Here is a 21,745-nt window from a genome sequence, read left to right as displayed (position 1 = left end):
ATGCCCAAGAGCTCAGATCTGCTAATGTTAACACATGCTTCCCCGCCCCCTTCCTTGCATAACTTGTGATCGCAGAGCCATGAAAGTATGTGAGTCCCTCCCCCAGCACAGGCCGATCCCACCCGGCATATGATTTGGGCTCCATGTCAGCCAGAGTAGGCAGCACCAACTTGCCAGACCACTGCACATAGCCAGTGCAATGAGTTCAACAAAAGAAAGTTTCCACGGGGCTCTTCCACCCGCTTCTGAAGCGGCCAAGGTCGGCATGGACAGCACCAGAGAGGAGGAGGCTCTAATGCAATCCGTGACGAGGACTGGAGCAGTGGTGCCACGGAGGCGCGCGGTGGGAAGGCTGATCATGCACAGCATGGCAATGTTCGGCCGGGAGTTCTGCTATGCTGTGGAGGCTGCCTTTGTCACACCGGTGCTGCTCAGTGTAGGGCTGCCCAAGAACCTCTACAGCTTGGTGTGGCTCATCAGCCCTGTCCTGGGCTTCGTGCTGCAGCCTGTGGTAGGTTCAGCCAGCGATCACTGCACCTGTAACTGGGGCAGGAGGCGACCTTACATTCTGGGTCTGGGCATCATAATGCTGTTAGGCATGGCTTTGTACCTCAATGGGGACGTAATCATCTCAGGTGAGTAAGGGGCATGTGCTGTCCTGAGAGACAAAATGCATTCTAGCCTTTTGAATCAAAGAAAAGACAGGTTCCTTTTTTTCTCTGCTAGAATGGACTGTTAAAATTGGATATCCTGTTACTCAGCTACGTTGAGGAAGCTGGGAACACATATGTTCAATCCTGACACTGCACAGTGTTCTGTAGTTAATGCATGCAATTACAGTACGTGTGTATTAGTGTGCTTGCCTGATCAGGTCATACAATTACAGCACTGCTTAGGCCCTGGGAATTATTTGTAAACTAAAATCTACCTTCCTAAGTTAAATGATTAATATTGATTGTGTGATGTAATACATATCTGATTGTGTGATGTAATGCAACTGAGTATCTGTTAATCCTTGCGTTAGATGGATTAGCATTCAAAATACTTATCTTTAGTTATTACAGTGCTGGCTTAACTCAGGACTGTGCTACGCCCATGAATAATAGAAATGTGCAAGTCCTTGGATATTGTGCATTTGGAGTCTGCAGTCAAATAGGAACATCCCTAGATACTGTTATATTTCAGCTGGAGATGTAACTTCTGAAAGTCTTGATGTAAAGTTGTTGTTGTGATCGTGATTTCACAGAAAGTGTGTGGTTTTTATGAATTGATCTGTTTTGTTTTTCTGGATATCACTGGTGTTGAGTATACTTGTAGTCATTTGCCCAAGCAGAGATGTTACAGTCAACATTTGATTATCTAAAACAATGCAAGGGTGGGACAAATAGAAGAAGAAGAAGAAGAAAAGAAAGTACAACAAAACACATGTGTGTTAGACTACCAGAGCAGGCCTTTGAAGTGCAAAGCAGTGGACAAAGGCTGCTGATAGTCTTGATTGTGGAGCTTGGAATACCCTGAGCTTGCACTGACTCAAGGCAGTATGTCAATCTAGTACAGTTTAGTGCTACACTGACTCAGTAGTTATCCTGCCTCTCTGACTCTGGTTTCACTGTGCTCTCTCACATAGTTTGGAGATACAAGGAAAGATAAAACATGATTTTGCAGAACATAGTATTGTTGCTGTCAGAATGAGGGTGTTCTTCTTTTTGTAGCTTTCATCGCTGAGAGGGACAAGCAGCGGACATGGGCAATAGTCATTACCATGCTGGGAGTAGTGCTTTTTGATTTTGCAGCTGATTTTATTGATGGCCCCATCAAAGCGTATTTATTTGATGTCTGCTCTCATCAGGATAAAGAGAAGGGTCTGCATTACCATGCCCTCTTTACAGGTACTTATATCCTTTCTTTTCCTCCCTACTTCTCAAAGGAGGGAAGGGTAATTGCATGGATTTTATCCTCACTGTGTTTCTAATCTTGAAAGAACTGATCATCTGATCCTGCGCTTCGGTCACGAGTCTTTTGTTGCTGGGGTTTCACTGCTCCAGAGAACAGCAACTTGTGATTGCTACTACAAGAATTCTGCTGCAAAACACTGCAGGCATAAACATTTAGAGCAACATAGCCACAATTTAAGTAACAGCAATTAAAGTAAAGTACTGTTTATTTGGCTTCTTCTGTTTTTTTTCCCAAGCTTTTGGAGGAGCAAAAATTAAGAGATTTAACATATTTCATTTCTTACATGTGACATAGAGCAGGAGCTGCACAAACCAAATTAGTTGATCTCCATTCTTTAGCAGTGCTCCAGTACGTACTGCCTTCCTGTACAGAAGTAAGGCTTCTGTGTAAAGTTCACTTCCACAAAGTTGTGTGGAAAATAAATCCAAGTGGTTCAGCCCAGACTCTTGAAAATGAAGACCCTCATTTGCCTTTATATGTGTTTGAAATGTTGCTGAGTTACAGAAGGAAAACCTTCTACACTACATGAGCCCCGTGTTGAAAAAATACGCAGGGAAGAAACACAGGGCTGTGTACCTGTAATGTGAATTTGAAGTCTCTTCCAGCTGTGTGTGAGAGCCTTCACTGTGGAAGGATTAGACAAAAAGCACACTGGATGAGAAATCATGCAGTCTGTGTTGGTGCAGATTTTTGTCACGACTGAGCCGTACCAAGCACAGAAGCAGGTAGGTTCAGTCGCAGTTACTCTAATCAAGGAGGGAGGTGTGGTAGCTGTTGACAGCAGGCTGCTTTGGGACATATGAGATAGCTGTGTACAGGAGCACAGACTATAAGGGAACCTTACAGCCACGTGGGAATTAAATTAGTAGTATCCATTTGAAACTGACAGATAACATCTGTAACAATCTCTTGTTTGGACAGGGGAGGGCTCTGTTTATATTCTTGCCTTCAGCAGAGCTCTAGTTGCAATTTTTTTTTTTCAAGTGATACCAAAAAAGGCCCAATTTCCAAATCTGAAGCTACAGATTTAGCTGATTGATTTGTGTAGTCAGCTCTAAAAAGGGGATTTGGGACAAATCACATCAAATATGACTGTAATAGATTGCATTATTTGGTCCAGCACCCTGTGCCCTCTGTAGCAAGATCATCTTAATCCTTCTTGATGGGTACCTGGCTTGTTCTTGAAACCTCCCTTGACATGAGTTCTGCAGCTCTCCCAGGGCAGTATTCAGCACTTTACTGGTGTGTTGTTAGATATTTTTTCTCTGAAATCTAATCTTAACGTGGAGTCTTTACAATTAACATTTACTGTTCCTTTTTCTATCCCCATTAGACACATAGAACAACATTCCCATTTCTTTTCTAGCTGCTGGTTTAAATATTATTTTGTTTCTCCTATTTAGTTCTTTCAGGCTGTACTAAATACCTCCAAAATTCTGTTCTTCAGTTTGTCCTCAGTTTATTAAAGTTTGAACACTAAACTTTGATAGCTTTGCAGTTAGGAAGCTCGTGACCACTGAGATGAGTGGAAGGAGGACCACACATTCAACACACAGCCCTCAGACTGCATTCCAGTATCATCACTGTATCAGAGGTTGGAAGGGACCTCAAGAGATCGTTGGGTCCAACCCCCCTGCCAGAAGAGGATCAGTTAAGGTAGTCTGCACAGGAATGCATCCAGATGGGTTTTGAAAGTCTCCAGAGAAGGAGATTCCACAACCTCTCTGGACAACCTGTTCCAGTGCTCTGTCACCCTCACTGTAAAGAAGTTTCTCCTCATGTTGAGGTGACATTTCTGTATTCAAGTTTAAACCTGTTGTTCCCTGTCTTATTAATGTGAACTACCAAAAAGAGCCTGGCCCCCTCCACTCGACACCCACCCCTCAGATGTTTATAAACATTGATCAGATCCCCTCTTAGTCTTCTCTTCTCAAGACTAAATAGCCCCAGGGTTCTCAGTCTCCCTTCATAGGGGAGATGCTCAAGTCCCCTGATCATCCTCGTGGCTCTCCATTGGATTCTCTCCAGCAGATCTCTGTCTTTCTTGAACTGGGGAGCCCAAAACTGGACACAGGATTCCAGGTGTGGTCTCACCAGGGCAGAGTAGAGAGGTAGAAGAACTTCCCTAGACCTGCTGGACACACCTTTCTTGATACATCCCAGGATCCCATTGGCTCTCTTGGCCACAAGGGCACATTGTTGTTCCATGGAGAACTTGCTGTCCACCAACACTCCAAGATCTTTCTGTGTGGAGCTGCTTTCCAGCAGGGCAGCCCCTAACCTGTACTGGTGCCTGTTGTTATTCCTCCCCAGATGTAGGACCCTGCACTTGTCCTTATTAAACTCCATGAGGTTTACCTGCACCCAGCTCTCCAGCCTGTCCAGGTCACGTTGGATAGCTGCACAGCCTGACAGGATGTCAGCCAACCCCCCCCAGTTTTGTATCATCAGAGAACTTGCTGAGGGTACTCTCAATGCCCTCATCCAGGTTGTTGATAAAGATATTGAACAAAACTGGACCCAGTACTGATCCCTGGGGGACACCACTTGCCACAGGCCTCCAAGTTGACTCTGTGCCATTAATGACGACCCTCTGAACTCTGTTGTGGAGCCAGTTTTCAATCCACCTCACTGACCAACCATCTAGGCCACATCTCCTGAGCTTTTCTATGAGGATGTTATGGGAGACAGTATCAAAAGCTTTACTGAAGTCAAGATATATGACACCCACTGCTCTTCCCTCATCTACCCACTTGGTCATAATTTCATAGAAGGCTATCAGATTAGTCAGGCAGGATCTCCACTTGGTAAATCCATGTTGGCTACTCCTGATAACCTTCTTGTCTTCCACGTGGTTAGAGATGACCTCCAGGCTGAGCTGCTCCATCATCTTTCCAAGGATGGGGGTGAGGCTGACTAGTCTGTAGTTGCCTGGGTCCTCTTTCTTGCCTTTTTTGAAGACTGGAGTGACATTTGCTTTCTCCCAGTCATCAGGCATCTCTCCTGTTCTCCAGGACTTTTCAAAGATGATGGAGAGAGGTTCAGCCACACTATCAGCCAGCTCTCTCAGCACTCATGGGTGCATCCCATCAGGGCCCATGGATTTGTGTGTCTTCAAATGGTATAAGAGATCTCTAACCCTGTCCTGACTGGCCAGCGAATGTCCACATCTCTCCAGTTCTGCTACCTTGCTTCTAGAGACTGAGGTTCCTGAGGGCTGGTGTTAGGAGTAAAGTCTGAGGCAAAGAAGGCATTCAGCAACTCTGCCATCTCTGTATCATCAGTTACTGTATCTCCCATCTCATTCAGCAGTGGGCCCACCTTCTGCCTGCTCTTCCATTTATCATTGATGTATTTGAAAAAACTCTTCTTGTTCTCCTTCACTCCTCTGGCAAGATTCAGTTCCAAGAAAGCCTTGGCTTTCCTTGTTGTGTCTCTACATTCTCTGGCTATATCTCTATAATTGTTTTTTCCACTAGTCCTTTTTTCCACATATTGTAAACCTCTTTTTTCTTTTTGAGTTTTACTAAGAGTTCCTTGCTTATCCACACAGGTCTTTTGCTTGCCTTACTTGATTTTTTTCAAGGGAATACATTTCTCTTGAGCTCAGAGGAGGTAATGTTTGAATATTAACCAGCTCTCTTGGGCCTCCCTTCCTTCCAGAGCCCTAAGCCCACTGGGTATTTCTAAGTAGAGTCTTGAAGAGGGGAAAGTTAGCCCTCTTAAAGTCCATGGCTGAAATTTTACTTATCACCCTGCTTCTTTGTCTATTGATATTAAACTCCAACATGTCATGGTCACTGCAACCAAGATTACCCCCAACCTTGACATCTACAGCCAGTCCTTCTTTGTTTGTTAATACCAGGTCCAGCATGGCACTTCTCCTTGTTGGTTCTTCAGCTACTTGCAGGAGAAAGTTGTCATCAATGAACTGCAGGACCATTTTGGTCTGTTTGTGCTTGGCTGTGTGATCTTTCCAAATAATATCTGAGTGGTTTAAGTCACCCACGAGCACCAGGGCACTTACTCTTGAGGCTACTTCCAGCTGCCTGTAGAAGGCCTCATCAGTAGCTTCTTCCTGGTTCAGTGGTCTGTAGTAAACCCCCACAACTGTATGATCCATGTTTGTATGTCCCTTCACTCTTACCCATAAGCTTTCAATGCTTTTATCATCTCCCCCTGGGTTGAGCTCAACACATTCCAGTTGCTTGTTCACATAGAGAGCAACTCTACCACCGCACCTTGTCAGCCTGTCCTTCCTGAAGAGAACATAGCTCTCCATAACCACATTCCAGTCATGGGAGCTGTCCCACCATGGCTCTGTAATTGCAACAGGATCATAACCCTGCAACTGCACCCAGATTTCCAGTTCATCCTGCTTATTCCCCTTGCTTCTTGCGTTGGTATACAGACACTTCAGAGACTTAGCAGAGGAGTATCTGTTACCATTGTGGGTGTTGCATAATCCACTATCCCCTACAGCCCCTAGGATAGCAGTGGAGCTGGTACCCTGCCTCACAATTGTCCCAGGAATGTCCTCAGTGAGGCTTGTTTTTCCTTCTTCCCCCTTCCGAATTAGTTTAAAGACCTACCACTCATCCGCCCCAGTTCTTGTCCCAGGATTCCTTTTCCTCTCAGAGATAAGCAGTTTTTTTTCTATAGTCAGCAGGCCTGGAGTCTTGTAGAGTAGCCTGTGACCAAAGAACCCAAAAACCTGCCGTTGACACCAGTCCCACAGCCAGGCATTAATCTGCTGGATTTTCATGTTTAGTCCATCAGTAGGCATAGCTAGTGGGGGACAGAAGCAAATACTGCTTGTGCTCCTGACCCCTTAACCATTCATCCCAGGGCATCATGATTGCTTCTTGTCAAAAGAGCATTCAAAGGTGACCTCAAATGTCAGACTTTCACCCTGTGCAAACATTTAGTGTATGTTTTCTTAAAAATGTTCTTACACAGCTTAATTGCTTTTCCTGAGAACAAGCAAGGATACAGTCCCTTCTAAAACACAGTTTTCAATGTGTTTTGTAGGTGAAGCAAATGTAGGATGGGTTACCTCTGTCAATTTTGTTGGATAAAATGGTTCTACTATACATTTTCTTCATATCTCTTAAGCAGTATAGTAGAAAAATAATTCCAGTTCCTTCATATGCTTCTAATTTGCTTAACTGTGTGCACCAATGACAAAAATAAGAAATTGCAAAAAAAAAATTAGACTGAATGCTGGTTTTATTAACTTCTAAGACAAATTAGCACTCTGATTTTTTTCTAGTTTCCCTAAGAAAGTCAGTGAGCAGAATTGCACATTTGTATTTGATCCTTTTTGTTCTTTCATTTTTGAGTGATGAGGCACTTGTATTTTGATAAGTACAAAAGAATGTTTTTAGTTTTATTTCCTTTAAAAAAAAATCACATGAAGGCAGTGTTTCTAGATCCGGCTATTTAAAAAACATTTTACAAAGTCTAGGCTATAGGTAGTTCCAATATAATTTTTAAAAGTGTTTCTTTTTTTTTTTTTCACAGAACAAAGTGAGGTTTTAAAAATACCTTAAATTTAAGTGGAATTTTATTTTGTATTACTAATTGTTGCAAGTAAGGCTTCAAAGAGGCAAGAAGAAAGATTGAAGGCCCCATGCTGGTATATGTTCAGGCATTTTTGGAGAGTGTCTGCCAGAGCTGAGGAGATTTTCCAAGAGATGTTTTGGTAACTGCTCATGCATGTGGTTAGCTCAATATTCCTGCATCATGTGATTAATATTTGAAGACTGTTTATTCAGTCGTTTCTAGAGGATTGCATGTTGTGGCTATTGTGTATTGTCTGTTTATTTTATCAATGCCAATAGAACCTTTTTCTTTCTTTTTTTTTTTCCCCCCATCCCTGTAGGTTTTGGAGGAGCCCTGGGTTACCTGACAGGTGCTATGGATTGGGGTCAAACTGTACTCATATATTCCTTGGCATCAGAATTCCAGGTGATTTTCTTATTCGCAGCCTTGGTTTTCCTAATCTGCCTTACTGTACATCTGTACAGTATTCCCGAAGTCCCACTCAGATATGAAAATAAGGAGACAAAGTTCTTGTTGGAAGTGTCTGAATCCTACAAATACAGCTCCATAGAGGAGGAGATCAAGAACGGTTACTTAAAATCAACATATACTGAAATAAAGGCTGCAGCTAAACCAGGGAAATGTACTGTTACGTCACGCATGGAGGTAAGTGTGTGCAGAGGTTATTTTGTAAGCCATATGTTTGCATCCTTGGAGACACTTTTATTAGCTAATGAGAACCATTTGAAGTGTAGCCCTTTCACACACACAAAAAAAGGGTCCCCACCAGGATACGAGGTCAGGAGAAAGGCTCCTCTCTTTTCTCTTTTTTTTGTTTACTAAGTATTTCCAGCAAGAGCGGTGAGACGCCAGTTCAGGTGCTTTCAACAACTGGCAGGGATGAGAGCGAACCACGTTCAGATTTCTGCTGTGTCAGTCTCTCGTTGTCCTCTTTGTGAACATTGTGGAGAGGGTCTGTTTTGTCCATTTAGTCCTGACAGAATTGACATCAAATTGCAGATGAGGACTATGAATCATTAATATTTGATATAAATCTGTAACTCCCACTGAATTCCACACACTTTCACACAGTACATAAGAAGTGTTTGTTCCCTCGTCTGATAAATATTTGGATTTGCTGCTGCTCAGCATTTCATTGAGGGTCTATTTACAGTACTGATGTGTTTAAATCACAACTTCTATAGCAATGCCACCTTGATGGAAAGTGGCTTGGTGAGCATGTCCACTAGTCCTCTTAGTACTCTTGGGTGTATGCCATCTGGCCTCAGAGATTTGTGTATGTCTAAGTGGTGCAGCAGATTGCAAACCATCTCCTTTTAGATCGTAGGGCTTTCATTTATCTCCCCATCCCTATCTTCTAGCTCTAGCATCCACTATGCCTTCCTCTCTGTATTTTGTGTTGGACAGACTGTCAGAGGCTCACAGTGCTTTCTCTCTCTTATGTTTCTTTGAAGTGCCTAGGCATGTATGAATTCTAGACACTGCCTGACTTAATGGTTTGTCTCTTGTGGCACATGTTTTCTGAATTCATTCATGACTGTGTAAGTGCTTCCTTGAAGAAATGTTTTTCTGTGTCTCTCTTTTTTTCCTGCAGGCATCATGGCCCTCTATCTTCAAAATTAAGGACTGTGCTCTTAAATTCTGACAGCTACCCTGATTATTAATGAGATTTGATTTGTTACAGTATGAATAGATCTCCAAGGTTATTAATCTTTTGTTCTTTAGTGTGTTGCCAAGTTATTCAGGATCTATGGCCCTAAAATCAAAGTCATAATGATTCCTCTGTATCCTTATGAATCATTTTAGTCCTTGAGCTGTAGTGATTTTATAGAGAAAATTATTTGGTATTGTGAGCTTTTGAAAGATAAGGAACTTGAAAGGAGTCAAACTTCAGCACATCCTTTAAATTAGGGCAGGGTTTATGTGTTGGTGTGTGTTGAATGTGTGCATTAAACATTTCATTAAACATTTCGGTTTCTGTTTCCAGTCTCTAAAATACCTAACTAGTTAAAGCAAGCATTTCTGTCTGGCTGTCAAATCATTTTTGGTAATTACAACAGTGTCCATGGTAGTTCCTTAAACTTATGTTAAGACTTAGATTGGAAAAGCTGTGTGAAAAAGATGAACAAATTAAATAAGCCAAGTCAAACAATAGTAACTGTTCTTGAAATATCACTAATAGGACAATGTGGAATTTTTTTGTTGTTGTTTGCTTTTTATAAGAAGAATAGAAAGCTCACATTGTTTAAAAGAGACAGTGATGCCAAGAGATATTCTAAGGGATTTGGGCAATATGCAGTTCAAGGTAAAAATTAGCAATTGAGTTTGGACATTCCTATAAGGATTAAAAACCTCCCACTATAGCAAAGTGTTTCCCAGTTTGATACATGATAGTTATTAATAGAGTAACTTATAGTATAACCTAGTTCAAAGGGAAGCAGAATTGTGAAAAGTAAGTAAAGCATTGAAGGAAGTAAAAAAATGTCATTATCTTAGAGCACACTGAAGACAAAATTCATTTTACCAATAATTAACACTAGCTTTTACATTGTGCCTGTGCAGCTTCCCTTACCATCTCTCTCATACTGTTTGAAGGCAACCATACTGTTGCCTTCAAACATCACTAGAGAAAATTGGAAACATTCCATCAGGCACAAATGAAATAGTTCCGTTTTATTTTTTAAAAAATCAAATAATCACAGGAGAAGCTTCAAAGCAGTGAGGGTTGTGGTTTTCAAATGCCTGACATCAAGCACAGCTACAGCACTGAAAAAAAAAGTCAAGTGATACAAGTGGTCTGAAGAATGTGACTGTAAAAGAAACTGAGAGTTTGGGGGCAGAAGGCTTGGACAAGAAAGAGGGAGATCAGGTGGGGCATTGAAAGTGGTGAGAGATTCTGCTTTTCTACATCAGAGGTTTGTTAATGACTACCAAAAATGTTCTGATTTCAGCCACGGGATGAGGTATTCAGGTGCTGCAGCTCACATTCTCTGGGTGCTAGGATTCTGAGTGGTGCTGCATCTCCTGTGATGTATCACATTCTTCCCCAGTTTCATGGAGGACAGTGCATAGTGGAAATCTCATGGTAATGATACACCAAAAGAAGAGGTCAAGTTTTCTAGGGAATTTAGCACTTAAGGTAATGAGAATGACATCTCAGAAGTACCATATTCCACAAGTGATACATTTTAATTCTCAGGAAGTGTGGCTTTTTCCATGGCAGCTTTGGATTTTTAATGACAAGTTGGTTGTCTCCATGGAGAAGTTTGAATTTTTTTCCTGGTTTTGGTGTCATGCTTTTTTTTTTTTTTTTTTCAGCTCCACTGAATTCTCTTTGACAGGAAATTTTCACTTGATTGTACTAGTAAATAACAATGCTACTTATAATCCTATTTATTATAACAGCAAGAAATGTTACATAGAATCATAGAATTGTTAGGGTTGGAAGGGACCTCGAGGATCATCTAGTTTCAGCCCCCCTGCCATGGGCAGGGACACCTCACACTACATCAGGTTGCATCACATCCAGCCTGGCCTTAAAAACCTCCAGGGATGGGGCTTCTACCACCTCGCTAGGCTCTGCCAGGGTCTCTGTGAATCTTTCAGCTGACTTCATTAGGGAATGGCTCTACTAATGAAGTATGTCATGAAGAACATTCAGTACCCAAGCAAGCCTTCCTAGCAAAACCAGATGTAAAACTTAGGAGCTTTAGTGGTTGAAGGATGCCGAGGCCGCCTTCATTTGCCTTCACTGTTCGTTTATTAGCCTTCAAGGGCAATAACAGAGTATTGTTAAATACTTGCTTTTAGGATCAAAGGCGGGTGACCCTTAAATCACTCTTGAAGACGCTTTTAAGCATGCCATCCCACTACCGCTATCTGTGTGTGAGCCACCTCTTTGGATGGATGGCTTTCCTGGCCAACATGCTGTTCTTCACAGATTTCATGGGGCAGGTAAATGCATAAAATCCTCTTGCTTCTCCTTCCTCCACCAGAAGAAATGAGACAGTAAAGAAATTAAGATGTGACAGTGGTGGCAGAGACAGCTGTATTTGGATGGCTGAACAAAAGTTTTGCAAAACAGCTAATTGATCTCAGGCCCTTGTTCTGAGCCAGGGTCTGCTGGATTTTAGGGAGTAACCTTAAGTATTTGTAAGACTATTCGTTTCTATTTTAATGGTTTCAAATGAGGCTGTCTGAGCTGTTTCAAACACGTTGTTTCTCTGCTTTGACTTTGGAGCTGCTCTGAGATGGGCATGCTTCCGTACTAAAGTAACACTGATGTTGCTTGGACACAGCTGGCTTTTATCTTGGTGTATGGGCACTGCTGGCACAAAACTGTTCACCTGCACTGCAGCCTACCTGTCCTCAGGCACTGCAGCTTTTTGCACACGGTGAGTTATTTGTAGGCTCAAGGCTCTTGTCTCTTCAAATTTGGCTCTCTGTACCATACCTCTTTAAACCCATCCCTGGGTCTCTTTTGCCATCAGTTCTTCACCTTCATGGTACACGGTGCCACAGTTTTTCACCCCATTCTCAGGCAGTAAGACTGTAAGTCTCTGCTAGTGGTTCTTGCCTATACAATCCTGTGTATCTCCTTTCTTCCAGGGTACAAATATTCTCGTGGCAGAAATCTTCTCCTTGCCACTTCATTTTTTTTCCTGTGGTTTCCATCCAGCTTTCCCATTTCCTTGCTTTTTTTTTTTTTTGCTGTTGTTTCTGTAGGTGAGATTAAGTGCTTTTCTCCCCCTGCAGTGTATACGAACAACTGAAGGAAAAGCTTTTGCCTGCCTAGATAAGGAACTAAATAAGACAGTTATTGGTTGAAAAAATGAGTGTGGAAAATTAAGACAGTTACTGGGTGGAAAAATCATTGTAGATAAATTAGGGAAAGAAAGGCTAAGGCAAGAAGGCAGAAGTGGAGAGAGAGTAGTGGGAAATGAGACACCCAAAAGAAAAAGAGCAAATGAGTCAGTGCAGAATGGACAGTCCAGGAAAAGGCAGTGGGTAATAAATGAGGAGCCTGGGATGTGAGAACCTGGGAGAACTGACTGTGAAACCTGGAGAACTGTGAAGGGATGGTTAGGGCTCCACTTGGGTGCTAATTATCTCCTCTCCCAGAGATGAGGCCCTGTGTAAGGTACCTCGCTCCCATAAGAAGGAGGTATTATAAATGTGCAGTCCATCCTTGCCTTCTCTCATCTTTGTGGTCTCTTTCAGGTTGTTTACAAGGGTAGTCCTTATGCACCCCATAACTCCACACTTTACCTTACCTACAAAACAGGAGTAGAGATGGGATGCTGGGGGCTGTGCATCAATGCAATTTCTTCATCAGTCTATTCATGTAAGTACCTAGGAATGTACTCCAACAGTGTATTTTGAAACAGTGTTTAAACTGTTTGCTGCTGTTTTAAAAAATAAAGTGACACTGAATTAAAGGTGGGGGGGGGTCCATATGAAAACCTTTAAGAACTGTTACATTCTCAACATTGTTAGACAGTCATATCTTAAGCAAGAACAGTTCCTGACCACATCATGAGGGGTCACTTTGAGAATAAGGAGTTGTTCTGCTTCTGAACTGACCCTGAACACTGAAAACCATCCTGAAGTTAATTGTAGACCCAAATGGCTGTTAGGGACACCATTCTGATACACTTTTCACCCAGCAGTGCTGTAGCTGTGGGTTCTTGAAGGTCCCTCTGATGTCCTCTCCCCATCTGCATTCCTCATAGAAGAAGTTCTTCACAGTGCAGTAGAAGTTCTGCCAGAAGTGTGAATTTTGCTCTCCACAATTGTGTGTAAATATGCTAGCACAGTTCCCTAGGTAGATTTTACCATAGGTCTGACCAGGGATTAAATAAAATTACTTGTGGTCTGAAAACTCAAATGAGTAGCATTTTGGGAGCTCAGCTAAGCATCTCAGAGAGGCTTGAGGGAAACCTTTTCCCCTTTGGAGCTTAACTACAGGCATCTCAGTAGTGCCTATCTCAGCTCAGACAGAGGCTGATGCCAAATATTCATATTATAATCAAACAGCAAAAACCTCTGAAGTTGTCAATGAGGGCATTTCTTCCAGAATGGTTGTTAACTACTTCTTCTCTGGAGATGGCTGTTCCAGAATCATAGAATCACAGAATCAGTCAGGGTTGGAAGGGACCACAAGGATCATCTAGTTCCAACCCCCCTGCCATGGGCAGGGACACCTCACACTAGATCAGGCTGGCCAGAGCCTCATCCAGCCTGGCCTTAAACACATCCAGGGATGGGGCCTCAACCACCTCCCTGGACAATCCATTCCAGGCTCTCACCACTCTCATGGGGAAGAACTTCTGCCTCACATCCAGCCTGAATCTCCCCACTTCCAGCTTTATTCCATCCCCCTTAGTCCTATCACTACCTGATAGCCTAAAAAGTCCCTCCCCAGCTTTCTTGTAGGCCCCCTTCAGATACTGGAAGGCCACAATAAGGTCACCTCAGAGTCTTCTCTTCTCCAGACTGAACAGCCCCAACTCTTTCAGTCTGTCCTCACAGGAGAGGTGCTCCAGCCCTCTGATCATCCTGGTGGCCCTTCTCTGGACACGTTCCAGCATGTCCATATCCCTCTTGTAATAGGGGCTCCAGAACTGGATGCAGTACTCCAGGTGGGGTCTCACCAGAGCTGAGTAGAGGGGGAGAATCACCTCCCTTGACCTGCTGGCCACACTTCTCTTGATGCAGCCCAGGATCTGGTTGGCTTTCTGGGCTGCAAGTGCACATTGACAGCTCATGTTGAGCTTCTCGTCCACCAGCACCCCCAAGTCCCTCTCCTGAGGGCTGCTTTCCAGCCAGTTAGTGCCCAGCCAGGATTTGTGCTTGGGATTGCCTCAACCCAGATGCAGGACCCTGCACTTGGTCATGTTGAACCTCATGAGGCTGGCTTGTGCCCACCTCTCCAGCCTGTCAAGCTCCCTCTGGATGGCATCCCTTCCCTCCAGCATGTCTGAATAAGAGACAGCAAGTATACTTTGGCAAGTTTATACCTGCAATAATTTGAGGCAACTTGCAAAATCAGTGAGATAATCTCTTTCATTGTATTTTATAAAATATAACCCCTTAAAGGAACCCCCAGACTAAATGTAACCTGGTTTGTTTCAGTTTTATCAACATTTTCACTTTATTCTCACAGACATACAGAAAATCCTTCTGCCATATATAGGATTAAAGGGACTTTATTTTGTCGGATACCTGCTTTTTGGATTGGGTACTGGATTAATTGGCTTGTTTCCCAATGTCTATTCCACTCTGGCTCTGTGCTCCCTCTTTGGCGTCATGTCCAGCACGCTGTACACAGTACCATTCCACCTCATTGCAGAGTATCACAAGGAAGAAGAGGTGAGTTCAGTGTCTAGGCAAGGGTAAGTTTATATCTGTCTGCGTCTGTTTAGTTTGTTTTGTGGGAAAACTGAAGAAAAATGGTGAGCAGCTTTGACCTTTTATTTCAAACTGTGATGACACGTGTTAAGAATGGAAAGTTTTTTAAAGAGTTAAGCTCCCAGCTCTATACTTCTCAAACCATCCTGCAGTGAAACAAATGGTAGTGAGTATCCCCTGCCTGTTTTGGGGGGTTGGGCTCTTTTCCCAGGAAACTTGTGATGAGAGGGCATGGCCTGAAGCTGCACCAAGGGAGCTTTAGGTTGGATGTTAGGAGCACCTCCTTATGGAAAGGGTGATCAGACACTGGAGTGGACTGCCCAGGGAGATGTTGGAGTCACCATCCCTGGAGGTCTTTAAGGAAAGATTGGATGTGGCAATTAATGACATGGCCTAGTCGATATGGTGGTGTTAGGTCATAGGCTGGACTTGACGATCTCAGAGGTCTATTCCAGCATCAATAATTCTGTGATTCTGTAATTATTTATCATCACCAACCAAAGCCAAGCACAGTACGTGTCAGGCAGCAGTCAGATAAAAGGGCTTCTCCTGTGCTACCTTCTGGTGCAACCTTCCTTGTATTCCTTCCTTCCAGCTGCATTAGCTGAGGACTTAATTTCTGAATTCCTTAGGTTAATAACCACACTGTAAAGGCTGGCAGATTTTTTAGCTAACTACAAGGTGTTACAAAAGCTGTTAACTACTAAAGATTTGAAACTCAAGTGTAAACAGTTTTATATAGTTCAGTATTAAATAAGATGCCACGTTCTTATTATCTCTCTTAATGTCTGGTTGGTTTTTTTTGGTTCTCCACCACATGAAATCATGTTTCCAAGGAAAATACAGAAACGCTTTCATTCCTTATATCATGTTACAGGGCACAGCAGGAGCTTCATGTCTTGTAAAGTGTTGAGCTCTTTAATGGAAAAATCCTCTCAAGTCTCTTAAATTACTGGGAGAGCTGGAAACAAGAAAGGATAAGGAGAATTGGGAGGACTTTGGAGGAGTTCCCATTATATCTGGAGACATTTGAAGAAATTAATAAAGGCGATATCAAACTGTTTGAAAAATAAACAACACAGAAGCATTGTTGAGATCAGTGCAGGGCAAGATAGAGAACATTGTTGTGGTCGAGGGGAGGAATATTTGTTAATGCCCCTTACAACAATAATTAATAAATGATATGGCAAATGGCTATTAATAAAAACAATAACCCTTTATTATGAAATATGCCAAAACTCGTTAAAAGGATCGTTGTACGGTCAGAAGATATAATTACAATGGAATTATGCAGTCTTAGGGCAAAATACAAACTATTCTATGCAAATTAGGAGGCAACAACTTGGAAAGAGAAAGTCCCTCAGAGAAGATAGCACTCGATTACAGTATGGGGGGATGCTCAATAAGAACCGTTAATCCCTAAGGTCAATGAGTTAGCTACTCACAGCTAATTTTACCCATATAAGGCTGCTGCTGCTGCTGCTGTGTTAGCTTTGGGGCACTCTTGTAAGGCACAGCACGGCAGATTGCCGGCAAGAAAGGTTCACCGCGCGGTCCCAGGCTGGTCTGGCTTCCAGCAGACGGCAGGCAGTTAACAACGCTCTTGGCGCCAGGCTCTTGCTTGGTTCCTGGGTAAACTGAGGCACGGCACGATTCTGGTGGCAAGAGGAAGCAGGCTTGGTGACTTCAGCTTCTATGCTTGTGGCTTCTCCAGCTTGCATGTGTATGGCTTGTGGCTTTATCCTAGACTCTGGACTAGGCACCTGAGGCAGGGCAGGTGACTTGAGGCAGCAAGGCCTGAAGCAAGGCAAGGCTTCTGCAAGCTTGAGCAAGGCAAATATGACTACCAAGTCACTTGTATATATACAAATTGCTAGAGATCGGTTGGTCCAAAGGGGCACTGAAGCTAACCTGTAGCTGCCCAATGGAAAGGCGTTCTGCTGGGCTGTAACCACAAAAGGCAGAAGCAAGGACCTTGTATCTGGGGGAGCAGTGGTCAGCTTACATGCTCTCACCCCAGATAAACATTTTGTTTACCAGACAGGCAGGAGTCCTGTCCCGTTTGTTCCTTTTCGCACACTGCCCTGTTTTTCTGCAGGAAGGAGGGGAGAGAAAGGAACCCTGTGTCTAGACATCTTAAGGCCTGTCTGGGTTTGTACTGGGCCATGTCCTGGCCCTGCCAGGACAAACGTGCCCTACTCTTCCATACCGCTTCTAAGCATCACCATCTGTTGAATCCCAGGAGAAAGTCTCCATGTGGTCACATATTTTATAGATTTGATTCCTAATTTTTCCATTTATAGAATCACAGAATCTTATAATTGTTTCAGTTGGAAAAAACCTCTAAGATCATTGAGTCCAGCCTAACAACACCATGACCATTAAACCATGGTCCAAAATGTCATGTCTACATATTTTTTGATCATCTCCAGGGATAGTGACTCCACCATCAGCCCACTCCTGACCACTCTTTCAGTAAACGAATTTTCCTAATATCCAATTTGAAACTCCCCTGGTGCTACTTGAGCCCACTTGTCCTATCACTTGAAACTAGGGAGAAGAGACCAACATCCACTCCCTGCAACCTCCTTTCAGGTAATTGCAGAGTGATAAGGTCTCCCCTTAGCCTCCTTTTCTCCAGACTTAATAATTCCAGATCCCTCAGCCACTCCTCATAAGACTTGTTCTCCAGGCCCTTCCCCAGCTTCGTGGCCTTTCTCTGGACATGCTCAGCAGCCTATGCAAGAGAAAAAAGAAACATGTAAGCTACACATAAGTTCCAAATAAAACAGAAAATGGAATCCCAGAACAGCTGGAATGAGAACAGACCTCCAGAGATTATGTAGTCCAAGCCTACTACTCAAGCAGGACCCCCTGGAGCAGTTTCCCCACTTATGTCCCATCAGATTTGCCTATGTCTGAGGATGGAGACTGGATGGCTGGGCCCAAAAAGTTATAGAGAATGGCATTAAATCTAGTTGGTGGCTTGTCACAAGTGCTGTTCCTCAGGGTTCTCTACAGGGACCTGTTCTCTTTACTGTCTTCTACAATGATGTGGGATCAAAAGCACTAAGTTTCCAGATGACACCAAGTTCAGTGGGAGTGTTGATCTCCTTGAAGATAGGGAGGCTTTACAGAGGGATCTGGGCAGGCTGGATTGATGGGCCAAGGTCAGTCGTATGAGGTTCCACATGTGCTGGATTCTGCACTTCGGTCACAACGATCCTTTCGGCACTACAGGCATGGGGAAGAGTGGCAGGAAAGCTGCCTGGTGAAAATGGGCCTGAGGGTATTGGTTGACAGCTGTCTGAGTATGACCCAGCAGTGTGCTCAGATGACCAAGAAGTCTAACAGCACCCTGGTCTGTATCAGAAATAGTGTGGCCAGGTCAGCTAGAGAAGTGATTTTTTTTCTCTCCTGTACTCAGCACTGGTGAGGCAGTGCCTCAAATACTGTGTTCAAGTTTTGGCCCCTCACTACAAATAGGACATTGGGTTTCTGGAGCGTGACCAGAAAAGAGCAACAAAGCTGGAGGAGGGTTTGCAGAAGAGGTGTTCTGAGGAGCAGCTGAGAGAACTGGGATTGTTTAGTTTGGAGAACAGGAGTCTGAGGGGAGACTACCTGAAATGAGGCTGTAGCAAGGTGGATGTTGGTCTATTCCCCCAATTAACAAGTGATAGGACAAGGGGAAAGGTCCTCAAGTTGTACCAGGGGAGGTTGGACATTAGGAAAATTTTTTTGCCTAAAAGATTGTCAAGCACTGGAACAGGCTTCCCAGGGAAATGGTGGAGTTACCATCCCTGAAGGTATTTAAAAGACATGTAGATGTGGTGCACAGGGACATGATTTAGTGGTGGCCTAGCAGTGTTAACAGTTGAACTTGATCAGTTTAAATGAGTATTCCAACCAAAACAATTCTATTGATTTCACAACCCCTCTGTTCAACCTGTGCTAGTGATCAACCACTTTCACAGGGTGCTCATGTACAAGATGCTTGCCTATAATGAATGAAACCTTTTAGTCTGCTATATATGACAGCAGATACACGGCTGATCAGTAATCTGATGTAATTGTCTGAAGAGGAATCCTAACCTGGATGTTTGTTCTCAGATTATTTTTTCCCCCAGCAATGAAAGCATTACATTTAGATTTTAGTACTGAACTCCTTCATGTGCTTTGAGCCATAACTTCAGAGCACAGTGCTCCTTTATAACCAAATGCACCATATATGCATGTGTGTGACATAATATGCGTGTGTGTGACATAGTATGCCTCATCTTCACATCTCTTTGAGGTTTTCCTTCAGCCATGAGAAATGGAGTTAAATTATTCACAACTTACACTGTAGGATGTAGGTTTGCCAGAGCTCAAACAGGCCTGGAACTTGAAGGAAATGGCTAATTTTTTGAGCAAATTTCATTCTGTCCTTGAGAGAAGGGATTGAGGGAAAAACTGCAGATGGGGGAGATGGCACAGTCTAGGGGGAGTTTGGAAATCCCAATTTCACTTGTGAAATCTGTTTGAATTCTGTAACCTCTGTGGGAGAAGAAAAAAAAAAAAAACGAAACCCAAACCAGAAGGGAAGCAGAGAGAGCCTATTGGTCGATCTTAGTGCAGCTGTGGATAATGATGGTGCCTTGGCTGAGAGCTGCAAGGTGGTCTCATTTCAGTGGGTTTTGTTTTGTGCTTTTTTGCAGAGCCTGAAGCTGCAGGATGAGGAACAAGCTGGAGAACACAGGCGAGGGAAGGGCATTGACTGTGCTGCTCTCACTTGCATGGTCCAGCTGGCCCAGATCATACTCGGTGTGGGCCTGGGTCTCTTGGTTAGTGTTGCTGGCAGCGCAGTCACAGTGATTTCAGCATCTACAGTTGCACTGATTGGCTGCTGCTTTGTTGCTTTTTGTGTTCGGTATGTGGAATAGGACTATGTGAAGATATCAGAAGAAGTCTCCCCAGGGGAGCTTTTTCTTTCTGAGTCAGTAGCACTGGTGCTGTTGCCATGCTGATACTGCTGGCACATCCTCCCCTCTTACCTCTTTGGAGTGGCTGCAATTCCAGAGCTTCACAAAATGGAGACTTGATGAAACTGGTTGCCTAATGCCTCAGATTGAAAGCTTCTGTATTTTGACTGCATTATTCCTTCAGCCCTCCAAACCTCAGTGTCTAAACATCCTATTACACATGACAATGTGCATGCCAATGGTATCCGAATGTCCTACATGAGGAGTCATTATGAAACTGCTCATTGCCAATTTGTGGAAGTTAATAGATGGACTATGTTAAGTTGAAGAAGTAACGAAAATAGCCACTTAGGAAGAATGCTTCTATTTATCTTGTTTTCTAGTATCTTAAGTACGGGGATATTCCATCTGCTAGCCAAAAGCTGCAGGAGGAGCAAACAGGTGTCGGAGGTCATGCAGGGCGCAATTGTGTTATGTTTATTACTACTGTTAGAGAGGATCAATTGATACCCACCTACTGGCAAAAGTAGATATGAGTGTGAAAGATGATTGGAATATAAAAAATAGTGGACCCTATTATTCAAAAGAATAACTATAAAGTAATTATTTCATACCAGGAGTGAAAATTGGTAGGCACTTAAGCAATCGAACTATGGGAAACAGCTGGCATTTCTTCCTTCTTAAAATCATGGCCTCTTGACTTTGATACTGTAATTTAAAAAATAAACTTGTCCGAAATAAGAATTCTGTGAATGTTTGTAAGTCACATAAATTGTGACACTGGATATGACAGTGTTTACCTTAAAGTAGCATTCCTGTTTTCCCTGTTTTCCTTCTTGTGTCTAGCTTTGAGTGACATGGCGTTTGTTCTTTACAGAATACTGTAAATAAATCTAGTTCTGCAAAGCATGATCAGGAATTACTGTACAGTAAATACTGAAGTCCAGATATTTCTATTTAATTGCATACGAAGCTTCATTCTTATTTGTATAATATTGCCAGAGTTTTGAAAATCCTGTGTTTGTGAGAATGCTGTATTTGTGCTGTGCTTCCTCTGTCCTGGAAAATGTCGTATCTGTTTACTGAGTTACATGCTAAGCCACATGAAGACATCTGCTAATGCAATATAGTTAATGAACAGCAACACAGAAAGAGACTGTTGCCAGGTATGGGGAGTTTTGGTTTTGTTTTTGTTGTGGGTTTTTTTATTTATTTTCTTTGTTTTGGGGTTTTGTCTGTTAGTTTGCTTGCTTGTTTTCTGTTTTGGTTTGGGGTTGTGGGGGGATTGTTTGTTTTGTTTTGTTTAATGTTGCACATGTAGAGTTAACACTGTTCAGTCAAATGCACTGTTGAGCTGATCAGCTCTTAGATTCCCCATGAGCTAAGGTTGTAAAGCTCTGATTCAAGTGTGAGGCTGGGAAAGAAATTTTGCAATGTTTACCTAAGTCTTTGTCAGTATTTTCTTTGAGATATAATGCCATCAGAACATTAAAATTCGAATGGTCAGTGCTATTTCTGCTCTGTTAGACAATGAGAAGGATGGCATTGATTCAGGACCATAGATCTGTAACAACATAACAAGAATTGTGAACCTGCAGAGAGAAGAGAGATATGACCATCACCTATATCATTGCTTTTATTTGCAGACTTAGTGAGAGAAAACTGTTCCAGGAACTCATGTTATGATATTTCTTATGATCTTTCCTTTCGAGATTCACCGTGTACTACAGAAGACATTTTTTCTTTGGAAATCTTTCCATAAAAACATCCTACACTTGCTTCTAAGACTTCAACATAATATTTTTCCTAATGATTCTTTATCAAAAATAGAGTGCAGACAAAAAAAACTATGT

The 21,745-nt window shown here is 42.8% G+C and overlaps 1 protein-coding gene across 1 annotated transcript; it reads left to right on the top strand.

Moving 5' to 3' along the window:
* The first annotated feature begins 199 nt into the window (after positions 1-199).
* On the top strand, positions 200-19,853 carry SLC45A2 (solute carrier family 45 member 2). The gene is made up of 7 exons (XM_054397962.1): positions 200-635; positions 1,713-1,889; positions 7,841-8,166; positions 11,332-11,475; positions 12,742-12,865; positions 14,687-14,892; positions 19,629-19,853. Exons 1-7 carry the CDS (start codon positions 200-202, stop codon positions 19,851-19,853), a joined length of 1,638 nt encoding a protein of 545 aa, XP_054253937.1.
* Positions 19,854-21,745: the final 1,892 nt, after the last annotated feature.

Source organism: Indicator indicator, chromosome Z (assembly GCF_027791375.1).
Source record: "Indicator indicator isolate 239-I01 chromosome Z, UM_Iind_1.1, whole genome shotgun sequence".
Lineage (NCBI taxonomy): Eukaryota > Metazoa > Chordata > Aves > Piciformes > Indicatoridae > Indicator > Indicator indicator.
Note: the sequence above shows the minus strand (reverse complement) of the source record. Positions and strands in the feature narration are given on the sequence as shown.